Source organism: Anarhichas minor, unplaced genomic scaffold, assembly GCF_050575085.1.
Source record: "Anarhichas minor isolate MPS153535 unplaced genomic scaffold, ASM5057508v1 ptg000058l, whole genome shotgun sequence".
Lineage (NCBI taxonomy): Eukaryota > Metazoa > Chordata > Actinopteri > Perciformes > Anarhichadidae > Anarhichas > Anarhichas minor.
The window spans coordinates 9212336-9237218 of NW_027466504.1; the positions used below are offsets into that span (position 1 = coordinate 9212336).

At 43.7% G+C, this 24883-nt stretch overlaps 2 protein-coding genes across 4 annotated transcripts in view; one reads left to right on the top strand and one right to left on the bottom strand.

The window, feature by feature from the left end:
• Positions 1–24883, top strand: part of macrod2 (mono-ADP ribosylhydrolase 2) — a 377161-nt gene that overhangs the window by 54109 nt on the left and 298169 nt on the right. The gene's annotated exons all lie outside the window — the stretch shown is intronic.
• On the bottom strand, positions 13933–16004 carry flrt3 (fibronectin leucine rich transmembrane 3). Its single transcript, XM_076077081.1, has one exon. The coding sequence runs from the start codon at positions 15963–15965 to the stop codon at positions 14016–14018; it is 1950 nt and encodes a 649-aa protein (XP_075933196.1). The 5' UTR covers positions 15966–16004; the 3' UTR covers positions 13933–14015.

Below are 24883 nucleotides of genomic sequence, written 5' to 3' on the forward strand. Positions count from 1 at the left end.
CAATCCAGCAAGATTGTAAATGCAGAACAAAAGTTGCTTGTTCTACACATATCTGAGGGCCTCTTCGGTAATAGAGCTTTCTTAAAACCGATCCGGCTGCAAGCCTGACCCCGGCCGTTTCTCTCCGCTCCATTTTCTAAAGCAACAGTACAGGGCAGTGCGCCACAGTCTCCGTGCTGGCCTTATCTCACATTGGCAGACAGCGGGTCTCCCCATAGTCTGGATGCCCGTCTGAGCCGGAGCTCCTCTTTCATCTGCACGGCCATCTCCTCCTCCACTCCGCCTCAAACTAATTGACTTTAATTTGTCTTTTTTGCCCTCCTACAACGAAGTGTACCTTCTGAATTCACCGGTCGTATGAGTGTCAATTAAAAAGGCATCACCCAATAAAATCTGCGAACAATTGATGTTAATTAATATCCAGGGTTTATGGTGTGTGGTACAGGTCCCGGCATGGCTCTTAGCAGTTGATAACCGTTTGGCCATGCAGTTTTGAGTGCCTTTCTGGAGGCTGAGACTAATGAAGCTTGTCGGCTAAAATGAAGCCAGACTGTGAAATGGCCTCATCAGGTACATTATCTTAACACAATCGGAGCATTAGCACCTTCATTTGGACACAGTCTCACTTTCACTTTTAGAATGCCATCAAAATCACAGGACACGTAATTAATATTGAGAATATAAATAACGGCTAATGAAATTTGCATAAAACATCACCAGAAAAGGTAATGTGGGCTGAGTGCTGATTGCCTCGTGTAGAATCTTACATGGATTTCCTCACCGTTACTTTTCCATTATCTCTCTGTTTGGTTAGTGTCCAAAGGTCCGATTACTAATGTCACATTCCCTGATACTCGTGTTTGGGTGCTGCAAAACCCCAAAGTAGTCCTTTTAATGATCCTTAGTATCAATAGTACGTTATCAGTGTTATTCTGATCACACTCTCAAATGCTACATCAATGATGCCGACTGCTACAGTTTCTGAGATGGAGTCTGAATAAGGACTTCATTTACATTCTTCGTGCTATTTTAAAAAGTGTAGAAATTAAAGATTTGGGCTGATCCAGTATTCCAATAACCGTAGCTCTTCAAAATCACAACTTAAAAACTGTACTCTATTTATGCAAAAGTTCACGAAGCCATAATTATTATTATTGTAGGAAGCATAATGTACATGTAGAATAATAGACCTACAGGGAACATAGTCCCCATGAACCTATTTATAGAATTACTGCCAACAGTGAACATACTGTAAAGTAACAGAAAAGTAATTTACAGAATCCAATCTGTTCGTATTGAATAACTTTGAAATTACGCCTTGGCACCAATTAATGTGATGAATCTACAGGATGCATTTGCATCTAACCAAAGTGCAGTACCCGTTTTTAAAGTTTAATTTAGTAATACTACACTAATATCAACCCACAACAATTAAAGGAAGAAAAAAAACACAGTCACACATAAGATACTGCACTATTGTACGTTCACAATAAATACCAGGACACTTTAGGGAGAGTCTGCTCATACAGCAAGACACCTCCAACATTTAACACTGAGGACGGCTCCTCATCAACCTCATCAAGATCTGGTTTAATCGTTGACACGTATGTTCAAAAAACACAATTTCACCTTAACGGTGCCTACAGCAGCATTCATTCTATGTTTCATTATACTTTGATTATTATGGTGAATTATGAATCAGTCACTGAGGGTATAATGAGTAAGCACAATGCCATCCACAGGAACAAGGTCAACCATTTCTCTGAGTTCTCTTCATTTTCTAGTACAAGTTGATCTCAGCAGCTCCTTGAATAGGTCACAACGTAGAGGAATAATGGAGGGATAAAAGAGGAGAGTCTTAGCGAGGAACTTGCCATTTAGGAGAACTCCTAGTGCTGAGATAAACCCCTGGGGTTTAATGAATTGTCAGCTTAACATTTTGAAGTATGCATGGCTGGAGGGTGAAGCCAGAATGACCATCACAAGGGACATGTGGTCTTGTTTCCATTATCCCCTGATTTTAATGTATCACACTTTGCTTCTCGGGCACTCCGCCACGTGAGTTTTTCACAGGTTTACGTTGGTGCTGTATTGCAGTTTTTTTCCCCTCACTGGGGCCCGTGTTTGGAATAGAATCCATAATGTTCTTCACCGTGTGTGTGGCGGCTTCCACTCCTCCATTAACATCTTTTGTCGTCCTCTCGCCGTAGCTGAGGGCTCACATTTTCTTCTCAATTGTTGGACTGTTTTCCTTTCTTTCTTACTATGCTGTTTACAGTCTCTGCACCATTTACAATCCGCTAAAGATGGCTTCCTTTAGAAACACTACTCTGTATCATTTTGATTTGAAAAGATAGACAGAGGGAGAGTGTCTTAATGATCAACATGACTAACAAAGACCAGCTTGTCTGGTAGCTGCAGCATTCTGTCATTATAACCATTAGTGGACAAATGTGTAGCTGTTACAAATATCAAGTTAACCAGTAATGCAGTGTCCTAATAACACAATTGGTAACCTTTTCGAAATCTCTTTCAAAAGCCTGCTACAATTTACATTTCCTTACTGCTTATTGGCTGACTGAGTTGCACATCGTTAAGGTTCTTTTTTGAGTCGCTGGTATGATGTGACTGTTGCTATGCTCTATGCCAATGAGACAAACTGATCTAAATGAATTCTATGTGAACCACCGATACAGGCCTGGAGTTTAATTTGTGAGAAATAATCACAATTACATTTTCAATCACAATACTGGTATTGGACAAATCACAATTGGTTTTCCTCACTTTACATCTTTTAGTGTGGTTGATGGTCTGTCACTCCGTTTGTCTTCTGACAATTATTTCTTTTCTCTTCTAATCTTCTCTCTGTCGATCTTTTGCTCCGTCTCCATAGCGTAAAGTACCGCCGTGATGGTGTGGTAGTATGAAAGAAGCACTCCGACTGTATAGTAAACTCACTCGCACACTTGAGCCTCAACAAAAGAGGCCTTCTCCACAGACATTCCTCCGTGTCTCTCTCATTTCACAACGGCTAAGTGAGAAACCTTTGCTTCTTTTCAACAGCCTCTTGCGATCTGCTATAAAAGCGGCTAATTGCTGTCTCTTAAAATGACAGGCATCCAATGAGGCCCATTGTCTTGGTTGAGTATCCAGTCAATACTTGAGCCGTTTGTTCTGCTGATTGGCAGTCTCTAGCAGTGTTGCCTCGTGCCCTATAATATTGATGTATTTTTCTGTTGTAATGACTGGCCTTATTGCACATGACCCGTGTATATTTCAATCTACGGCAGAAAGACAGACGGACTGCAGCCTTGGGGGCTGGAGGGGCAGATGCTCTTCATGTCAGTACCCCATGTACTGAAGGGAGAAATAGCAATGGCATTCGTGCTTTCATAATGGGCAGAGAAAATAACTCATATTATTGTCCATAGTTCCTTATGTACGTCTTGTGCTGCCGGTTGACCTTACACTGCGAGTGTCTCCGACCACTGTGAAACTCTGCGATTTCTCCGAGATATTTGTCAGCAAGACAAATTCTTCTGCATTTATTGCACTTATCGATTAAAACAATTCTCATTTTGACTCTGAAATACATTTCCTACATCGGGACATGGTCGCACGGTTCACCTTCACAGTGTTTAGTATTCTGGCTGGACATGATTAAGCATGGGCGAGTTTCACCGCCAGCGTGTGCAGTCACCCACCACGGTCCACACACAGGGCACGAAACAATGGCCGTCAGATTAAAGGTTTCCATTAATCACCCTCAAAGATTTACATTTCTCAAGGATTTCTTTAGTTCATGTAAATGCATGGCCGACTTTATATTCAAATCACACTTGGTGTGAAATGTGGGCTCAAATGGTCATTGATGACACATTTCACAAAGCAAAGAAACCCATGGTGATAATACGTCTTCTCCACTCTGTCAAATACACATTAAAGCTGCTCAAAATAACTGCAGACCAGGAGTCAGGGAACATGAGCAAGCAATCTAAGCAAACCGCCAACCGGTACATTTTTACCCAGCAATAAGTAAATGTTTGATTTGGTTATACTCATAAAAAATTCACAACATTTCCCAGAGTCAACTGAGGCCATGTGTTTTTCCGTTTCTGGCGACAGACGGTGGCTTTGTGTGGTTAGGGAGTTGGCGGGTGACCCCAGAAAGAGCACCTGTCCAAGAGTGGACCTGCTGCTCGCTGTGTTCTGCCTTTTGGTGGGTTTGGCATTAACCCCGCTGTCGTGTTCCTCACTCCCCTCTCACCCCTGCCCTAAGACATACATAACCTGCCAGATCTGCTCTGTCATCACAGGATTAATTAAAATGCTACACTGCAAAGGCACTGGATCCCCTTGGGGCTGTGGTGTATGCATGAATGACACACACGCGCCCACACGGTCCTGTCTGACATAGTGCCAGGTTGTTGTGTTTAGTCACCTCAGGGGACCTATAACCAAATGATCACCTCTAGTGATGGATGGACAGTTTCTCACCTCAGCAGCCCCCCTTTTCTTTTTTTCCAATGTGTTGTACAATAATTCTCTGGCCATATTTGTGATGTGGGACATTACTTATGCCTGACTAAGTGAATTTGCCCAAAACCATGGCCATCTGGCTCACGCTGATGATTTGCATTTGCATAGTTTTTTCTTGCAGTGACAACTATCTCGTCAGAAGGTCCAAATTACCGACTCTCATTGTGGTTTAATTCATGCCTCTCACAAGGCACGCTATTCATTTGAAGGGATTCAAATCATTTGAGAAGAAAAGGGGGTTACTTATTTATCCCAGACCCCAGTGATGCCCTGGCAAACAGACAATAGAGGTGAGGGGATGCTAAATGAATTCTGTTGTCCCGTGTGCTATCCCCGGCTATCGACATGATTTGATTAGTGACCTGGTAACTATGAATGTGCGGGACCTCTTCATTCAAGTCCATCGGGGCTCCTGGGGCGACAGTCCATGTTACAGGGCTCCGCCCCCTCCCATTGCGACCCTGCCCTCGTGTCAGGCACACACACAACCAGGCGACCGGGTGATTGATGACCAAGCTCGTTGTGCCATTGACAACTTCTGGTGACTCCACACAAAAGCCATCACCCTTGTCACATTAGCAACAATCTGGGAACACTTGGCCGTATGCTGCTGGCCCGAAACACCGAGGAATACGTACGTGGTAGACAGACAGATGTATGTATACAGAGTATGTCTGCCTCAAGCTCAGCATTGTCCCTTGTAAAAAAAACAACCAAAAAAACTATTTATTTTAGTTTTTCTTGTATTTTCCATCGATGCGCTAGGCTTCTGGTTGGCCTCTGCACCACACAGTAGAATCCCTCTACATTACCATCATCGGCTCAGCATGCCTTTCCTGGCATCTCCTGATTTCATTAGTGCACTACTTCCATCAATGTATGTCTTCTCCGTCAGTTGTGTCTCCAGGTAATAATAATCCAGCATAATTAGATAATGAAGAATGGGCCTGCCAGCATTCCCAGCAGTGTTTTCTGAAAATGGAAACTTTCCTCCCCGGCCCAAGTTTTTGTTTAAGTGAAATGTCTGCATATTAAAAGAGATGAGTAGTTAGTAGCCTTAAAGCTCCTGCTTGTATTAAGTTTTCTTCCGACTCCTGAAGAGCTTTAATTTGTGAGGTGAGTACAATCTCTGGTTTAAGGGGAACAGTCTCACAAGTGGGGGGAAAAAAGTGGATATCATTTATTGAATGTGATTATTTCCCCTGATGAAACGGATGCCAAACTGAGATCAGGTATGCACAGAACTATTTCCCGAACTTCCACAGTGTATTCACATCTCTCTGCCGACAGTAATAGTGAAGTGTGAATTAATAAGCCCCATTGCTGTCGTCCTCGTCTACAGTATCCTGCTCTCACCATAGCTCTCACTTTTAATAAGAATTGCTGTTAATGACATCTGTGGCTGGGGGTGTAACCTTTAGCACCCCGACCTGCTTGCTGTATGTCTCACTCTCACAACACTAAGAATGTCTGGGATGTCTTTCAGAATTTCTCAAGACATTTTTATTTTACTTCTCAACCTGGCTATACATGCATTCACTGAATCCACAAGTAAAACCTTCAAAAGGTGCCAACATTAGCGCTCGAATCTAACGCATACAAGACCAAGACAACCAAGCTCTGGTTACCAAAGCATCATGTGCTGCTGCAACGTTTCCTGCACAATAACGTGAATATTTCAGCAATGTATGATTGTCCTTATAATGCTCAACATCCTAAAGCTACAGCTCCATGAACCATTTTGACAGCTTGTTTGTCAGCAGTTGAAAACACGTTGAAATAACTTGAGAAAGAAGGATAAATCCTAAATTAGATCTTCATTTCTATATTCTTTCATGGGCTTTTTTTTTTTTTTTTTTTTACTTCTTGACTCAACATTATCATTAAATATTTGATTTCCATGTTTGCGTGGCTTCATTGTAGACTTATTTAACGTATAGTTTATGCTGTGGATAAATATAAGGCAGCGACTATTGAGCGATGATTAAAAACCTGCCAGCGACCCAGGCAGCATCCTCAAATAGCTCGTTTTGTTTGACCGCGATACGACAGAAAAGAGTGACAGCGGCAAAGCGTGACATTTCAGATGCTGGAACCAGGGAATATTTGACCTTCTTGATTTAATAAATGACTTCAATTATTATTCCATTCTCAAAAATGTTGACTTACCATTCCAGGGCTAGATTAGTTGTGTTCGGTATATTGGTCGCAACAAAGGGATTACTAAGCATCCCAAGAAATAAGTGGAAAGTTAGATATGGTCGCATTGCCAGCTGTTAGTTTAAGCCGCCTGAGTGTCACAGTGTCTGTAGACACGCACATCAGCATGTTAACTTGAGCAGGTTTTAAGCAGTGGCAAGCTCGGGATTACAGTGGCTTAGATCCTCTGACCTCTCCCTCCCACCAGCCCAGTGTACCACTCGATTGAAATAGATTGAGCAGGCTTTTATTCAAAAACAAAATCATTTCTCCTCATCCTTCTCCTCCCCTTCCCCACTGCCCTTTCCTTCCTTTTTGGCTTCTCAAATTCCTTTAAATGAAAAATGAGTGTCTCTTTCTTTGTATTGTGTACAACAGACGGTCCCATTTTGCTCCCCCCTCTATGGGGAGGAAATGAGTTGTGGGAGCAGATTCCTCTCACACAGAGATCTCAGTAATCGTGTGGCTGTGTGTCACCAGCACACCACAGTGACAGCAGCTTTTAATTAATCCCACATCCCACCACCCTGCCCTGCCCTATTGGTGGCTTCTCCCCCCAACTTTTTCCTCTTAACTTTTTTCCCCCCTGTGTGTTTCACTGTGTGTGTGTTTGGATGTTGCGGTGGTGGGGGGTTTCTCTAACTGCAGTCTCTCAGCCCGCTGCAGCGTTGTGTGCATAACTTGTATAGTTACAGGACGACGGCGCTGTCACTTTTCCACACTTCTGAAAGCGGGAGACTAACTGCGTGCACGTGTTCAAACGCTGCCATGTCAGCTCCACCAACTCTGTCTCAAAGAGTTCTGGAGCCGACTGAAGCTGTGCGAGTACACCAAGTCCACATGAAATGTTGTTGACCCTTCGTGGTGGTTGGCTTGCGGGTCGGGGATGTTACCCCTTTGCTGCACCGCGGTGACCTCATGTCAAGGTGCTTGAGGACAGTGAAATAATGATGCCTTGTAGTGTTCGCGCTTTCCTCCCGGTGCCGTGATGAATGGTGACAGGTTGTATTTACGATCCTAAAAGATGCTGACGCTGCCGAATTCCGCACCTCTTGGAGAATTACCAAAACATTGCTACCCTTGAGCAAATGTCTGCGTGTTCGCGGCGGAGGCGTGGAGGAGCTGCTGTGTGAGTGAACGAGGAGACTCACAAACTTCTCCGGAGAGATGGGCCGAGCTCTGGCCTGAAGGTCAAACTGTGAACAGGGTGATATCAGACCCGCTGAGGTGGAGTTGTGCTCGGCCTTCTTCTTCAAAACATCTTGGGAGGACAAAGTCAGGCGTATGAGCGGGAGAATTGAAGCCTCCGAATGTAATTGATATCGTTCACATTGACCTTCTTCTTACATCGACGTTATTCAGTAGACTTGGTTAAGACGGTGGATCGTTTCCTGTCATTACTGATTAGCTGACTATGCGAGGGTGCTGCGTTTTCTGTGTTTCCCCCCCTCGGAAAGTGAACAAGACCACTGCAGACAAACACTGCAGAGACAAACCTCGGCTTGCTGTTCAGTACGACTTGGTTGTAGCAAGCGTTGTGTTAGCAAAGTGGACTAAGCATGCACGCGATTAGGCTTTCAACATCTGAAAATAATGAGCTGCAGACGGATGCACATTGGCATGCAAATATTGTACTGACGTTTTAAAGCTGGCTGAACATAAAGGAGAGAAGATAATGGATCAAAGAGGAGCCCTGGCCTCCCTGCTGCAGATCTGCTGGGGGTAATGGACAAGTTGGATCCCTCAGAACCTTTAGGAATGAAATAATTATTCCCCTGCATCAGACTTCATGGACAAATGGGACTGAGGGTCGATTAAGTTCTAAGGGGGACGTGGTGTTGATCTCATAAAGGGCATCAGGAGATGTATGGCCTCTTACAAGATCATTTAAACCACTTAATGGAGGACAGGAATTAATGGCTGCCATAGAGCAGAGTCAATTATATGGATATTTTCATAACATATTGTGTATAATTCATAGTGTAATGGCACGGACACCGATCAGCCTCTCTGCTTTTGTTTTAGTTTTAAATGAGATTATTGACTCTGTATTTCGGGGTACAGAACAAGTGGCTGTCTTCATGCAGCGATATAGATGTGTTGTCACCGTCCGCCTGTGGTGGGGCGGCACAGTCTTGATGGCGGTGGCTCCTGTTAATTTATATTAATGTCACATAATTTAGAGTTGCGATGGATGTATGGCCACGCCTTGTGCTCTCAGGCAAAAAATTGGATTCATTAAGAAGACGGAGGAGCCGGTTAGGTTTTTTGGCCCCGTGGTTTCAGGTCACTGAGTAATGTGAGGAGATGGAGAGGGTCTTGGCCTGGAGGATGGGATGGGAGGGGGGGGGGGAGCCAGTCAGAGACAGAGTGATGGGGACAACACCCCCACACTGGAGCACATCACTCACACTGATACGTCTCTCACCGGACTCAATGTTTTAGGCTGCTCCTCTCTTTTACAGCCAGAGCAGACTGCGCTTGTGACTGAGAGCAACAAAGTCATAAGGCAGTCTCGGGACCACTGTGAGGAGGGGGGGGGGGGTATTCTTGTTATTCTGCTTGCGTGCATAATTGCATTTGTGTTAGTTAGATGTGTGACCAACGTGTACGCGTTCACATGACAGGGCAAGTAGTCATAGCCTCTATAACCTTCATAATTACATGTAGACGTTTTCACGGGTTAGCACGAGCCTCTTGTTGTCAAATGTGATGACGAATGAGTGATGAAGATGGCTTCAATATCATCCTGTCCCCTCAGGCTGTCGGCTCCCACCTCCCTTTTGTTCGTTGCAAAATGTACACGATCAGTCAGAAGTCTCTTTGAGAGGTCTTTGAGGCTCCCTCTCCAATCACAGACTCTCATTAGCATGTACCTCGGGGACCCCACCTAGTCACTCGCGAGCATGTCTGCATTCATAACGGCACATTTGAATGAGAAATGGGATTTGATTCACAACTATGTGAACAAACTATAAGCACTGTGGCAGAGGATAAATGTAGAGAGCAAATGCTTTACATCAGAGCATTCAGAACAGTCACATTTTTGTATCCCTTCTACACACAAACGCACACACAGTATATGCAAATTTAACTCATTGGCAATGGTGCAGACTTTGTGGGAGGCCCCGAGCCTCGGTTTGGCTTCTGACCTCAGCACGACTCTGCTCAGCATTTAGAGGCCATTAAATCGTGGCTCTGTTTGATGTGCAAGCTGTGTGCAACAGGATGTGAGGGAGAGGGAACAGCAAGCGTCCCTTTTATTTTTGTTTTGAGTGAGCGGTTGTTTTGGGCATTTTAGTCTGTGTTGATGAAGCAGGTTTTTTTTTATTTTATTTTATTTTTTTTTATACAAGAGTTTAAAAACAAGGTGTTCTTATTCTGTGGTAAACACTTTTTTAGAACAAAAGGAGACGTCTACTTTTTCTCCACATTATGACCATTTAGTCATATGAGACGATAATATTCAACTTTAATAATTCCTCAACACATTGCTGGTGTTTCATTTTTTCCTTTGTGTCAAATCCGAGCAGGCTCTCTGATTTAGTACGGTTATTCTAAGGCGCCTTCACTGAGCATGCCTAATCATGTTGATGCACCAAATCAAAATAACTCAAATGGGTCCTCTTTGTATCAACTCATTGGCTTAACCTTACGCTGTGAGCCTTTGTATGCTTTTGAGGACAATTAAGCCATTAGCTAAACAGCTGACCTTTTCTTCCTAGCGTTTTTGCCCATCATTTCTGGCGTCCCTGCTTAGAATGGCCTGTAATGAAAGCCGGGGGGTTCCTCCTGAGCTAAGCATCCATTTGGTGGACAGGTTGCCTATCAGAGACCCTGATGACTGGCTGTGTTTTGGGGGCATTGATATGCATCCATTTTTCATATCCTGTGGTCCTTGAACTGAGTGTGACCGTAACTCACTGACCTCTAATCAGTTTTAGGGTCACAAGGCCTGTGCTTTTCTTTTTCTTTTTTTATCATGCTAATGGTGTTGACTGAGAAGACCCATGCTCAGCTATTGGCAGCGGTGGGGTCATCCAGGGGTGCTGTGATATGAGCATCTATAGGAATGCAAATGTGACCGACGGGTTGACCAGTACATTACAATAGGCCCGGGGCAGACAGTGCAGCTGCCGCCATTAGTTCTAATCTCTGGGTTACAAAACGGACATAATTAGGTTCTGAGTGTGTCACACAGGAGACAAATGCATGTGACATCTTGTGTTGTTTGAAGACCTGTCTGACCTCGGTGAGAACATGAGAGTGATTAAATAACTGTTTAAAGGGACAGATGGGTCAAGGGTCATGAGTGATAAGTGAGGTCGCACGGGGTCTCCGGCAGTCTGGTTCATCAATTTTGTCTCATACTTTGGTCAGCCGAACTGCACAAAGCTGCTCTGGTTAATGTGTTATTTCTAGTGAAAGTCGCAACAATAGCTCACTCCTCTCACCATTTGGCTAAACTGTAATTTATCACACAGGTGAGTGAAAATGTGAGAGCAGTTTGCTCATTGTCTGCATACTTCAGTCACTACAAACCCGTGTGAGTAATTAACTAAATCCCAAAACCTCATCAATAACAAAACAAATAATGTTCGAGCTGAAGAATTTGCAGTGATCTCATCGGTACAATTAGTTTCGCCTTCTCTGGCTCAAAACGAACACTTGAACCACTTTAAGAGGTTCTCTCATTCAGCGAGGATGTGATGCTGTGAAGGCCGTTAATAGCAGTGAGAAAACGGTGCGTGTTTTTGTTCAGTAATTTACCTGAAAACACATCATAGCACATTCTGTTTATTTTATGTGTCTGTAGAATGCCACCATAAAAAGTGTGATAGCTGTTACCTCTGACGAAGAGGCTTCGTTCACTTCGGAGTAATAAAAGAAAAATTACCAACATTCCAAGGTTTTATCATTTAGTTTTCTCTTTACTTTACTCAGATAAAATAGGACTAAGCCTGAACAGTCAAAGAACAAGAAACTATTGACAGAGTTCATATGGAAACTGTTACCATTCAGTATTCTAAAAGTAGACCGTCTGTTTACTTTGATTTCAAGTGAATGTGATATATATTTAGTGTACAGGGCAGGCATAGTGTATACTTAAGGTTTGGATAGCGTGTGCAGCTTTTAGCGGCTGCCCTTACTGTAATTAAAGCTTTCCCCTGTGTTAAGAGCTTGTGGGTGTGTGAATGTGGGTCTGCCATATTTTTTGTGATACACACTGAATACTTATGCTTTTGTGTGGGAGTACGGTCAGTGCTAGAGTCTAGTGTGTATAATCTGAAATGCATTAACTTTGTGCTAGCTGTCAAAAGATGTTCTGTTGGATGCATTTGTAAAATGGGCTAACAGGCTATTTTACTGCTTTTGCATGTGTACCTTTTCATGGGCCCTTGCTGGGGTGAGCTGCAGCCATGTCATTAAATGTGCTTCCTGAAGCCCGGAGCAGTGTGTATATATACTTTGTCCCCATCAGCGTCTGCCCGTACCACCCTCCATATGGTGCCTCGTCATTAGTTTTCTGTTGCCCTGGTGCCTGGGAGGTTCATCAAACCCTAGAGTCCAATCTCTCCACAGCCTACTTCTACTCTACTGTGACATTTCTCTCTCTGGCCAATCGGATAAGTCACACATGGCTTCACCGCATGAAAGAACAACAGCAGCCTCGAGCAGATGTTGCTCTGCAGACTGCCCATGGAGTGGAAAACTGGGTTTCAAGAACAGTATTGTAAAAGGGTTCACAATGTCTTGAAAGGAGAGATGTGGGTTTAAGGCTATGAACTTAAGACCTGAGAGTTCAGATCATTGAGAAGGATAAAAATGCAGTAGGTTATGTTTTTCTTCTGTTTTCCAGCACCTAGACAGTATTTTGAGACATGAATGAATAAAACATGTCCCCTGTAGCTGCCTTTTTTACTCCAGGGCAGTTCACATTTCTACAAAGATATAATTTGCATGAGTAGAGAAAAATAAATTGAGCAATCACAGCAAAGCATGATGGGATAATAGTGATTTAACAGAACAATTAAAAGTGTTTTGAGTGAGGTTTGTTGTACTCAAGGTAAGGAAGAACAAAGTTATTTTTGTCCACTTTTATTCTGTAATATGACCAATATTTTTCATATTCAAGTGTGTATGAAAAAAAGTCACTGGTTTCTTAAAAAGCTAAATACAATAAGCATTGGATCAAGGCACATACAAGACTGGCCAAAGGGCATACAATGCACTTTGGTTTTCAATTGTTAAGAACAGTTAACTTCAAATTGTGGAAACATAACAGTGTGTTCATTTGGAAAATAATACAAAATAATACTCATAACAAGGAGTTGCCGACACTGTGGTAATTCTAATGGAAGCTATCGTGTTTTGTCTTTTCGGCCTGGTGACTAGAATGACGTATGGTACATGGTACTAAAGAATGCCGCCATTGTCGTTTGGCCATTGTTGGCTTGTACAAATAGAGCTAGTGGGGGGGTCCTCTGTGTCAGCCTGTCCAGTCTACTTGTTTTTGAGGAGCAGAGGGCTCCTTAAGGTCGGTGTGCTTTATCTGCCCTGTGCTGTGGTCTACAATCCTATCGGAAACACTGGAACCCTGCTCGGGTGGCTTTGCTGTGTTTCCTCTTCTTGCAAAACGGAAAGAAAAATCACACATCAAACAAAGCAGAGAAATAAAGCATGGCACCTCATCTTTAGTTACTCGTACTCCAACCAGGTGAATACTACAGTCAGACTCTTGGTCCGCATTGTGTGGAGACAGCTACTGACTGCTCGTTCTTTTTCGAGGGCAACATGCCTGCTTTGCGATTTAGTCGATCAGCTGTGCCTTGGTTTACTTCATGTCATTTTTTTGCCTTTTTGTTTTTCAGACAGCCACAAAGTTAAAATAATGACCTGTGCTTATACTACAAGGTTTTCTAAGGTCTGATTGTTCAACACAGCAATGAAAACCCACTTTCACAGTTGACAAGTCATCATATCTCAGTAGAACACAGAGTTTCTTTTAGTTGGTCGATAACCTTAAGCAAAGGAAATACAGTACAAATTACTACAAATTCCTAAAATATAGAATTGCAGTTAGTTACAATACCCACTGATGGTTCAGTGATGTCCTGCAACTGGAACGTCCTTCGTCCTCATAAAATGTCCTTAAATATAAATTATATGGCAAATGTACAGAACATTGCTTCCTTAGTCTTATAGATCCAGTGTTTTGTAAAAGTCTTGCCACTCTGTTTATGTCACGCACTCATCACGAATGGCCATGCGCAATATCATGAATGGGAATGGTCTGAATCTGGTATTCCACTGTCTCTGTAGCTCCTGTTGCTGATACTGTTCTCGTTATGTGGGCTTTTGTATAAAGTCAGGCCATTCGGTGGGAAAATCGTGTGTATCACAAATTCCTCCTTGGACACGGGCAGGTGATTTATGGGTATCATTTGAAAAGAAGTCTCTCGTATTTCGAGGATGGAGGTGTCCTTCTTTGTGCCAGCCTCAGCATAGTCGTCCTTTCTCCGACGGCCTTTGTTGTAGGTGCAGTTTCTGGAAAAAAGTGACCCGTTCCTGTGGACGTACCAACACACCAGTGCCAACATGATTATTGCCAAAAGAGCCACAGCCCCTCCAATGATGGCAGCCAAAGGCAGACTGGAATTTTTGTAAGGCTCTTTCTCCTGCTCTCTGTTTAACGTTGTAGTCGGGTTGTATGATTTGTGGGAACCAGTCTCTGTCTCGATGCAAACAGGGGTCTCATCTGACAGGTAAATGTTGCTGGTCTCCATGGGAACCATGCATATCCTATAGGAAGACTCTTGCTCCAGTTCCGTGAGCAGGTACTCCTTCCTCTCCCCCTGCACGATGGTCTCAGTGATGGAGCCGAAGGCTGGGCTGTGACCCAGCTTCAGCCAGCTGAGCCGCAGGGCAGTCATGGGCTGCGACACCCTCCATGATATGTGTATTGCATTTGCACTACTTGACTTCACACTGATGGTGATGATCTTTCTGCCCGAAGAGGTGGTCGTGCTGTGGTACTTCCTACCAAAGTCGGGCCCTTTTACCACAGGCCTTTTAGTCACAAACAAGGGCCACTGGGGCTGTGTGGGGCGCATGGTGTTGGAGACTGTGCTCGTCTCATACGTAGGGAGTTCTCCATCTGTGCAGTCAAACATGTCTGTAGTTAGGTCTTTAATTGCCATGCCTTTGACCTTATCAGGACCCTGGCACATGAAGCCACGCACATTCACCTTAGACGGCAACGATCGCAGCCAGTCCCGCACCCATTTCATCCTGCACGTGCATTGCCAGGGGTTGTTGCGTAGCAGGAGCTGTGTGAGGTTGTCCAGATCTTCAAACACACCCTGTGGGAGGCTGCTCAGGTTGTTGCCAGACAGGTCCAGGCGATACAGCTGCCTAAGGAAGGCGAAAGCCCCAGGTGGGACCCGATTAATGTGATTATCTTGTAGCTGCAGCTTCTCCAAACTGTTGCCCGGCAAGTTGGCTGGCGGCGATGTCAAGGAGTTCCTCATTAGCGAGAGCTCAGTCAGGTTGATCAGGTTTATGAGAGCCATCTCTCCAATCCCACGGTTGTTGAGCAGGTTACCATCCAGGATCAGTCGCTTCAGGTTGATGAGATCTTGCAGCGACTGCTCTGTAATGGTGGAGATGCGGTTGTCATCAAAGCGCAGCTCCTCAATGCTCATGGGTAGGCCTGAAGGGATCGTACTTAGGTGGTTTCTGGAGAGAAACAGCAGTCTGAGGTGATTGCTGTCTCTAAAGGCCCCCTCCTCGATGCTGACTGCAGATACCGAGTTATCATCCAGGTGAAGTTCCTCAATGTAGGGGATTTGAGCTAAAGAGTCGTGGGTAATCATCCGAACGTTGTTCTCCTGAAGGTGGAGCTCTTTCAGCCCAAGAGGAAGGTTGGTGGGGAACTCATCCAGATTGTTGCAGTAAAGGTAGATCTTCTCCACATTTGACAGCCTGCGGAGCTCTGCAGGAATGCCTGAGCTCCTGATGCGATTGTTTTGCAGAAAGAGCACCGTAGAATCCAGGGGCAGACCAGTAGGAATGGAAGTCAGGCCACGGTCATTACAGTAGATGAAGGTCCCATCGCAGCGGCAGGCGGAGGGACACGAGGCAGAGGTCACCAGGGGGTTAGCTAGACCCAGCAGCAGTCCTACCCTGATGAGGAAGAGGATAAAGGCCTGGCATTGACGCACCATCTTGAAGCTGTGTTGCCTTGCCGTCTAATCACTCAACAGCCCCTGGGGAGAAGACACAAGGGTACATTTAATGCACAAGGCCTTTAAAGGAGAGCCAAATTCCTGTTCTCATAATTGCTGGGTGTTTGAAATGCTGCCTGCAGCACTTTTCGAGATTAAATAACTGATGAAAAAAATCAGTTCGAAATCCTCCTATTAAATGTATATGAATTGATCATTAGGAGTGCCAGACAGTAAAAATAAGAGTGAGACATTTTTTTTTTCCCGACAGTAAACTGTTTGCTTCAGAGCTTGCTTTACGTCATCTGTACATTTCTTGGATTAAACGTTTAAAAAGCAACCTGCATTAGAAACAATGTTTAACTTCTGAGCTTTGTGAATTGAATCTCTGTGACTCAGCTCTTTGGCCCTGACTTGTGAAATGTAATAGCATCCCTTCGTTGTTTTACACATTTTCTGAATCTCAAGGCTGCCTTTCATCGCTACAGACCACGAGAGTGAACAAAGTCGGGCTTTGTTGATGAGATGTTGTGGAACTGACATACTCTTTAAATCCTGTTAGATCGTTGCCCATGCCTTTCCGCTGTTCAAATTCTGTGGTTTAACTGGGCTCTTACAAGGGAGGGAAGGAATATCTCTCCTCACAGAAAAGAGGTTTGATAAGTCTTTAGCACGTTTAGATCCAAGAGGGTCAGGTTTATCTGAGGTTACAAGATTACATTTGTGAGCTTCATCTATCCTTCCACAGAAAATGTGGTGTTTCAAATATATCTAATAAAAAAAAGATTCAATTTTACAGTACATAAACTTGATATTAACAAAACCTTGACACACAGCAGAATGTGCCAACTGCTCGTCTGTCTATTTTTTTTCCACTATTGATGTGTAGTTCCCCTTTTAATTAGGCTAATACTGATTTATTGCTTTAATTATGCATTCCTGCCATGACCTCTCTTCCTGCATGTCTCATTAGAAATTGTGGTCTGGTCAGTGAAGTGGAAAAAAGCAAAGCAATCCGTATTCGTCATACCTGATTTATACGACGTGGTAAATCTGTTCCAGCCACCGAAAATCCAATCAAGATTTCCTCTTGAATCTGTTCTTATCCTTTCTGAAAGGGAAAAGTTTGTCCGAGGGGTTTCTGGTGATATCCTGACCTGGTCAGTGTTTGCTGAGCTGATGCTTGTTTGGACGATGACCTCCTCTGTGTAGTCAGAGGCTCATGCCTTCAATGCCTTCACCATGGCAGATAAGCCTGTCGAAAAAAGCATCCCCTCTCACTGACAAAACATGCGCTCGCAGGTAATATTAAAAATCCTAACGGCGGTTGAGCTCAACAGCCATAACTGCAAATGAGATTTGTTGGGTGTTGTATAGTGTTCCGCGTGTTGGACGAAGGCTCCTTTCTGCAATCAAGCCTGACAGGCATGATGAGTCGACACAAAGCTGGTCTGAGCCATGCCAATCCCCTGTGCCACAGGCTCAATACGGGCCTGTTCACTCGTGTACTCCAGGTCTTCAGGTAACCCAGAATCCTCTGCTCCCTTGTCGAGCCTGTATACACATTAATCCAGGGCTTTGGTCCCTTTCCCTGAAGCAGATAACCAATGTTCTCCTTTCCTTTATGGAGCAAAACAGGGCACGGTGCGTATCCTTCTGGGCCCGGACTCCCTCACGCTTCTGCAGCTTGACTCGTACGTGCCCTCCTCACACCTGTGATGGTGCTCTGAAAAATAACAAGAGACAAACATAGTTAGTGCCCACATTCAGTCAGTACAAAACAATGTCTTGATTATCAGGCAGAAAGAGAGTGAATAAAAATACATTCATTGAGCATGTTTGTGTTATTTATACCTTGGTTTTTCTTCATTATTTCCCCTTTTAATCTTGTAGAAATTCTAAAATACATCACTCTCTACGCCCCTTTACATTTAAGGTCCTCATTTCAGGATTTTAGTATGAAACCGTATGTTGATACTGAGGAAATCTAATTAAGTTTAGGAATGCGTTTGATACTGAACTCTAACCTCCCTCACATTGTGAATTGTTATTTAGAAATACCCTTTCTTCCCGCCTATCATTTAGCCTGTTGACCTTTTACAGCCCGTTACTCTAACACACCACGTTTCTTTTCTATGGTGATACAAGAAAGAATGTCTATGCATACGAAAGACAACAGTGATCTAGACCCCAACACAATGGCTGAGGGTTGAGTCCCTGTGCCTTTCTCAGTCCAGTTCACTGCTTGGCTGAGCGTCTGGTGTTTTACAAGAGAACTCCTGTGTAAGTTCAGAAACGAGAGGAAAAATGGATCCAGTCAATTCTTAATGAATTGCTTGCATTGATAAAAAGCAGCCATGACAAACGAGGCCGATTTGTGTTTTGTATGGAGAACAGGATGGCCGCTGCATCCATCCTTGTCACTCCCAGCTCTCTCTCTGTGACCCCTCACCCCCACCCCATCCTCTATGAATGCTGCTTCTGTTTGTAAAAATAGAATTCGCTCTGGCAAACAAAATGTTATGTTTCCTCTTACAACACAATAGCTTTGTGTCCTTTATATGTGACCATTCATGTGGCCCGCTGGCCACCCGTGTTTGCTGTAAAACATGTAAAGGTAAATTAGGAACAAGGGGCCTGGCCATTTAACAGTTGTAGCCCTTGACAAGGAGAAGATTAGGGAACTGAGAGGCTTGAAACTCGATTACAACTCCTGAGATGCCGGCTAATAATAACGCCACCCCTTCCTTCTGTTCAATCTAAACACGGCCCCCTTGTCCACTATTACATTACTTGTAGATTAGAGTCTGGGGGAAAAGCACCAGATGTGACCTCCACTAACTTCTGGAATAAAAGAGTCTGACGAGTGGTAAAAAAAACCTAGATGAAATTCAGTAATCGAGTTTTCCAAAATGGAGAGATGATAGATATGTGCTGTCTGTCTGTTGGAATGAACTTTTATTGCAGCTCTTAGTCAAGCTATTTCAATTTTAAATGGCCCTTTTCACCTCATTTTGTAAAGTTCTCCCTCCTCTGAATAACGTTAAGTATGTAGTCCTGATTTGAATCCTAAAATCGTAGCATTTCAAATTACAGCATTTCTGTCTCATTAAGAACCCAGCAAGACTCCTCTTCACTTGGAAGGAGAGGCTTTTAGGCTTGTGAGACGGGAGGATTCTCTGCATAAAAAGCCACATATATGAGACGGTGCAACCTTTCCAGTCAGTCCAACTTTCTATGGCGATTACAACTCTGTTCCCTGCTGAGATAAGAGAACGGGGCTCAGTGTCCAGTACAAGGGGCAAGTGCGTGGTCATTCTTTTATGACCACTGGTGTAAATATAGTCGGCGCAAAAACACAATGTATCCTCGGCCTCGGTGTGATGTTGTGTTGTGGGTGATTTATCAGACGTCTGCTTTGAAGTAATCATGCTTACTCTTACGAGGAGCCTAGTCAGGCCTAGGTGCTCGGCTGTGTGTTTTTTTTTTTTTTTTTTTCGCTCCCTTTTCTTTTTCCACGCTCATCGGATTTCAGGAGAGTGGCCCCTCTCCATTGTTCACCACCAGGCAAGCATGTGGACCGTGTAGCCTCAACAGAGGGGGTTCAGCTATTAAAACATTTTATTCAGGCAATTAAAAAATGCCTCTCTACTTCATACTGTCCATTTTGGAAGCCTTTTCTTTTGCATTTACTATGAATGTAAACACACGCAAGTGTACTCACTCGCACACGCACACACGCTACGTACATGCAAACACAATCATTTTTAGGGCACCGGAGGCCAAGTTAAACATTCTTAGTGATGGATGTCTTTCTCCATCGCTCTAATAAGCGCCGCCGGCCGACAGGGGATTTCTGTAGCAGTCAAAGTGACTTCTGCTTCATTTAATCCGAACTGGCAAAGTTCAATTGAGCATCCTGGTAAAATTGTGTCTGCGTGTGTGTGTGTGTGTGTGTGTGTGTGTGTACAGCTAGTTACCTTTCAGTGGAGAGCGTGGGAGGCTTGCACAAAGCTGGACACTGATAGCCATTGTGAGCTCAACACGCATAAATGCACTTTAGTCTGCAATAACAGAGCCCAGGACTTTGTGCCCCCTAGTCATGCACTGCACAAGAAAGGCTTTGCAAAACCTCGAATAGAAACAATTTCTTGCCTGTCAAAAGTGTTGCGGGGTTATAATGACTTTTAGTGAAATACAGAAACATATGACATAGGCTTCATTTAGGGGGGGAAGAGCTGTAGAAGAAGCAATGGCTGCCTGTTAAATTATTCATGAGCCCTGAAATTAATTTTGAACCACAGTAGAGCTCTCCATTGGGAAATCAATGTTTGTATCCGCTGCTGATTATTTATTCTAATTCATAATATAGTTTTGAGTTATGATTGATGGCACACAATATTGTTATTGTGGGTTATATTTTTAGTTTTTTTTAGATTTTGGTCATGAAAATGTTTTTGATTTGCAGCGTAGTTTTGCAAGTTAAAACTAGAAAATATGAATTCTTCATGGTCGTGTGATCATGCAAATAAATGTACTGATTATGGTTAAGGGCAGTTGAAGCGAACCTGATGCGAAAGCAAAATATAGTGTTCATTTGTATTTTGTTGTATTTCTTTTTCATTCATGATTTTCTGCTCTTAAACGAGGTGTGTTTTTGAAATGTGCCAAGTGAAGCCTTAGGTCTGCCATTGAGTCCCATATTAGTGAGTTGCGTGTCACAACACCGGGCAGCGGCCTGCTGTGGTGCCGACATACAATGGAACATTCATGGTCACATCTGAATTCACAGGGACACAGGACACGTTTCAGCCGAAGAGCAAATGGGCCAGAATCTCTCGATAGTTTCACAGATTTGGGACGTGGCCTCCTGCCGCTGCCTTTAGACGGGCTGGCCAGATGATAGTTTTGAGGCCTTGGATGGACGGGGGTCTCTCTTTTGTAACGGCCTGAAAGGAGAGATCTATAGCAGCTGCAGTGGTTTTTCCCCACATGGGGGTGGTAGGCACTGCAAGATGAAATGTGTGTGTGTGTGTGTGTGTGTCTGCATGTGACAAGCAAACACCAAAACATTGAATACTCATGTTAAGGGAGCCCATCTCGGCACAGGCCCGACACCTTCCTACAATACTGAGATTTGTTAACCTCCCTACTGGCCCCTGTGCAGTTTACAGAGTCACAGCGCTCACAGAGGGTTTTTCCTGCAGTATTTGTGCCTTACTCATTTACTTTAAGTAACCAATATGAAATGATTTGACTTTTAAAGCTGGGGATGGATGTTAAAAGGTTACTGCTTAGTGGCTGAATACATTATGAAAATAACTGAATTAGGCCTCCTCGGAGCACAGTGTTGAATCTGAAATATGTCTTGGTAGTTATAAAAGTCCTGTTATTACTTTCCCCCCTCGCACGGTCATTCATATTTTATGCTTTAACTCTTCTGGCAATGTGAGATTGTGTCTGTAGTGACCTGGTTAGTTGTTAATCTGCAGTGTGAATTCCCTCTGAGAGCAATCGACTGGGGACGTTTGCCTGAGGCAGTCATCAGTGAAGACAATTGGGTCTGTCCTCATGTCTGCTATGTTTAACAGGCTATTTATTTCTTTGTCCCTCAAACACACCGAACAACAAAGAGCCACCATTACATTGCTTGACAATTGAAGTCAAGTTTGCGTCTGCTATTGATTAACTGGAATCCGGCTGCAGCATTATGTATAAATCATTATTTAAAGCCTGGATGACCTTATCATTGCATGAAGATAATGTTAAATTGGATTAACAACTGTCCCTGCCCTGGTGTTGCCAATAATACATCCAGCTTAAATACAGTGCCATAGAACTGAAGGCAGCTTTATTGCATTGATCCAATGGGATAAATAGCAGGTTTGAATAGAGAGCGCATTGGATTCATTAGATTGACGTTAGATTGTCACTCGGCCATATGAGCAGGAGGTGGTATCTGACTGCAAACCGCGTTTATTTCTGGATGCTTATGTTGTTGTGCGGCATTGCTAATGTAACGTTACAGTATGTTCGTTAAATGAGCCGCTGCATGTGTGCGAACTGGTGCGTATGCAACTTAGATAGCTTTTATTTTGTGCGTTTCCAGGGGACCTTTATGACTGCGCCTCTACATCCAGCAGGCTCTACAGCGCTCACAACGTATGATGGGTCTTTTTTTTTTTTTAGGGGGGGGACATTATCTGTATTATCTGCAGACGAACTTGCATTTGCCCACGGTACATTTCAATGGAGTGGGGCATGAATAGAGCCGGCCCAGACGGTGACGATGGAGACGCATTTAGCGGAGTTTCTCCAGCTGCCCCTTCATGTAACTCCGCGGGATCCGCACTGCAATTTCAGCGGCACACCGGGGAGTCTCCGGAGCGGCTGCGACGCCGAGACTAAAATCACACAGTCCCCATAATCCGATCAAGTTTGCGTATTCGCCACCGTTTATTTCCCCACTGGTTGAGGGAAATCAAAAGCTGAAACAAGGAACGGAAAGATTTTACACTCCCCTGTTGCTCTGAAGTGCTTTTTTTTTTTTTTTTTACATGTTGTAACCAATGTGTTCTACTGAGGCGGAGTGCGAATGTGACCGAAAAGCAAATTTAGCGTGTCGCAATCAGAAATGCGTCTCTACAGTGGAAGGTTGGAAAAACGGGAGAAACCCCCCAGAGACGAGGTGTTAGTGGTCTCTGTGAGAATAAAGACGGACAGGGTGCTGAGATGACGAGATACATGAATAATGTTTTAAAATCTGCCAAGCTGAGCAGAACCACTTGCAGTGCGTAAACTAACGGAGCTCCATTTGGTTGTTTGGGAGAAACGTGCACTCGCGATTTCTTTTCTTACTATATATTAAGGCTTTGCTACACAACCACATCAGAGGAACCATTTTGAGTCGAGAATTAAAAAATAAAGAATGGGGTAGGGGGGGAGAGGGCAACTAATTAAGATACAAGCAACTCCTGATGACTTTAAATTCCTCCTGCCAGAGAGAAGATCCAAAAAGATGAAAAGGATGCATTCCCAACAGGACTGTACCAGCAAAAAACGCACTTACCTCTATAATCAAACAAAAAAGGGAAAGTAACAGGTATCCTCTTAAATTGGGGCTCACAACGGGGGAAAAAATAATCCAATCCAGGCTATGAGGATTTAAATTCAGATCCCAAAAAAACCCTCTGGCTCACGAGGCTAGAGCTATTTAGAGTTTACCTGTAGCAGCACTGCTATGTTTACTGGTGCCCCTCACACACATACACAATCTGTAGGCTGTGCAGGGACGGAGGTGCATCGGGTAGATCTCAATACAAATGTAGAGTTGTGTTTGCCTCTTGCTTCAATAGAGCACTGATGTCATCTGGAGGAGGGGTCTCTCTCGCTCTCTCTCTCTCTCTCTCTCTCTCTCTCTCTCTCTCTCTGTGCAAAGGAGAAATGCAGTGTTGGATGGATACACTAGGGGGAGTGGAGGAAAGCAGAAAGGCACTTGCATCCTAGACGTGTGCACTTAAGAGTGAATAGTCACTGGTTTGAAAGCAATGCTCACTGTCAGAGGAAATGTACAGTATGTGTGTCCACGTTGGTGAGAATGAGGGACACACACACACACACACACACACACAGCCGTTTACTTGTAGTGGTTTGTTTGTAGCTGCATGTGGTTTTGTGAGCTGTAGTTGAATTATAATTTGCATATTTGTTTGAGATGTGGCAGGATAATTCATGATTAGGTTTTTTTGGCACCAGGGGCTTCATTACCGATGTTATGATTTGTCTATCTCTGTTGCAGGTGTTCATTTTTAATTTTTTTTTTATCTAGACGGCGTACACATCTTCTTAAACACAATAAAGAAATGTTTCACAATTGTAAATTCAAATTATTTTGTCCAAGCAAGTGTAAAAATTCTAATCTACAACACTAATTAGAAACTTTGCCTCTCTATGTGTGAAAACGTCGACAGGTAATTAATATTTGATGATGTCACAGTGAACCAGAATAATTTCTAACAACAATATAGAATGGTGCTAATTCCTAATATATGTTCCTATGTGTACATACGGCATGTGTGTCAGTGTTACAGGATGGACATGCGAGTCGTCCCGACATACCTGAACCCGTCTGACTGTTTGACCCTCTTTAGTTTCATGTTTAAATCAGTAGGTCTGCTCCCTTCAAGGCCCACAGCAGCAGTGAGTCACCCCGTTAGTCAAAGGGTTGTACAGCAGAGCTGACCCAGCCAACACTCTCTCCTTCCCAGTGTCATCTCCAGTGTCCCCCCCCCTCCGGCTGCCTGGCAAGGCAGACACCACGGCCCAGTGCATTGAGCTGCAGCGGAGCAGCTCTGTTTCTGTTGTTGAATATACCAACGTCCTGATGGTGCCAGCGGGTCAATGATCAGATCTCTGTGCAGCTCCACAGTAATGTGGAGACTCCTCTCTTACATGTCATTCACCAGATACTACTTTTTGTTAATAAACTCAAACCTATTATGCTATTGGGCTGTGAATTCCTGGAGGGTCTGCATTCATTTTCAGTAAACAAGTATATTTCTGTTTACTCATTCTGGGGATGCTGAAATATCGAGCTGTGGCTCTCTGTTTGTCAAGAGAGAGCAGCTGCCTTGTTCTAATTAATGACAGTTAGAGAAGCTAAAGAACAAATGTTGTCAGTGAACTACCATTAGAGACCCAATAATATTTTACTGACAACATGTGAATGGAAAAGCCAGACTTGGAAGTATTCTGTCATGATCCCAGTTCACGCAAAGTAGTAATTGAACAGAATGACGTTCATCAATGTAACTTCCTCACAAACAAACAACACAACTAATGTCCCCGTTTAGACGGTCTGTTCTCTCATTGTGTGCTCATGAGTTGACGTGGACCTCCACTCCCAGCAATAGTTATCG

What these genes read in the sequence shown, in the direction of transcription:
- flrt3 (XM_076077081.1), bottom strand. Translation starts at nt 15,965, where the DNA reads ATGGTGCGTCAATGCCAGGCCTTTATCCTCTTCCTCATCAGGGTAGGA.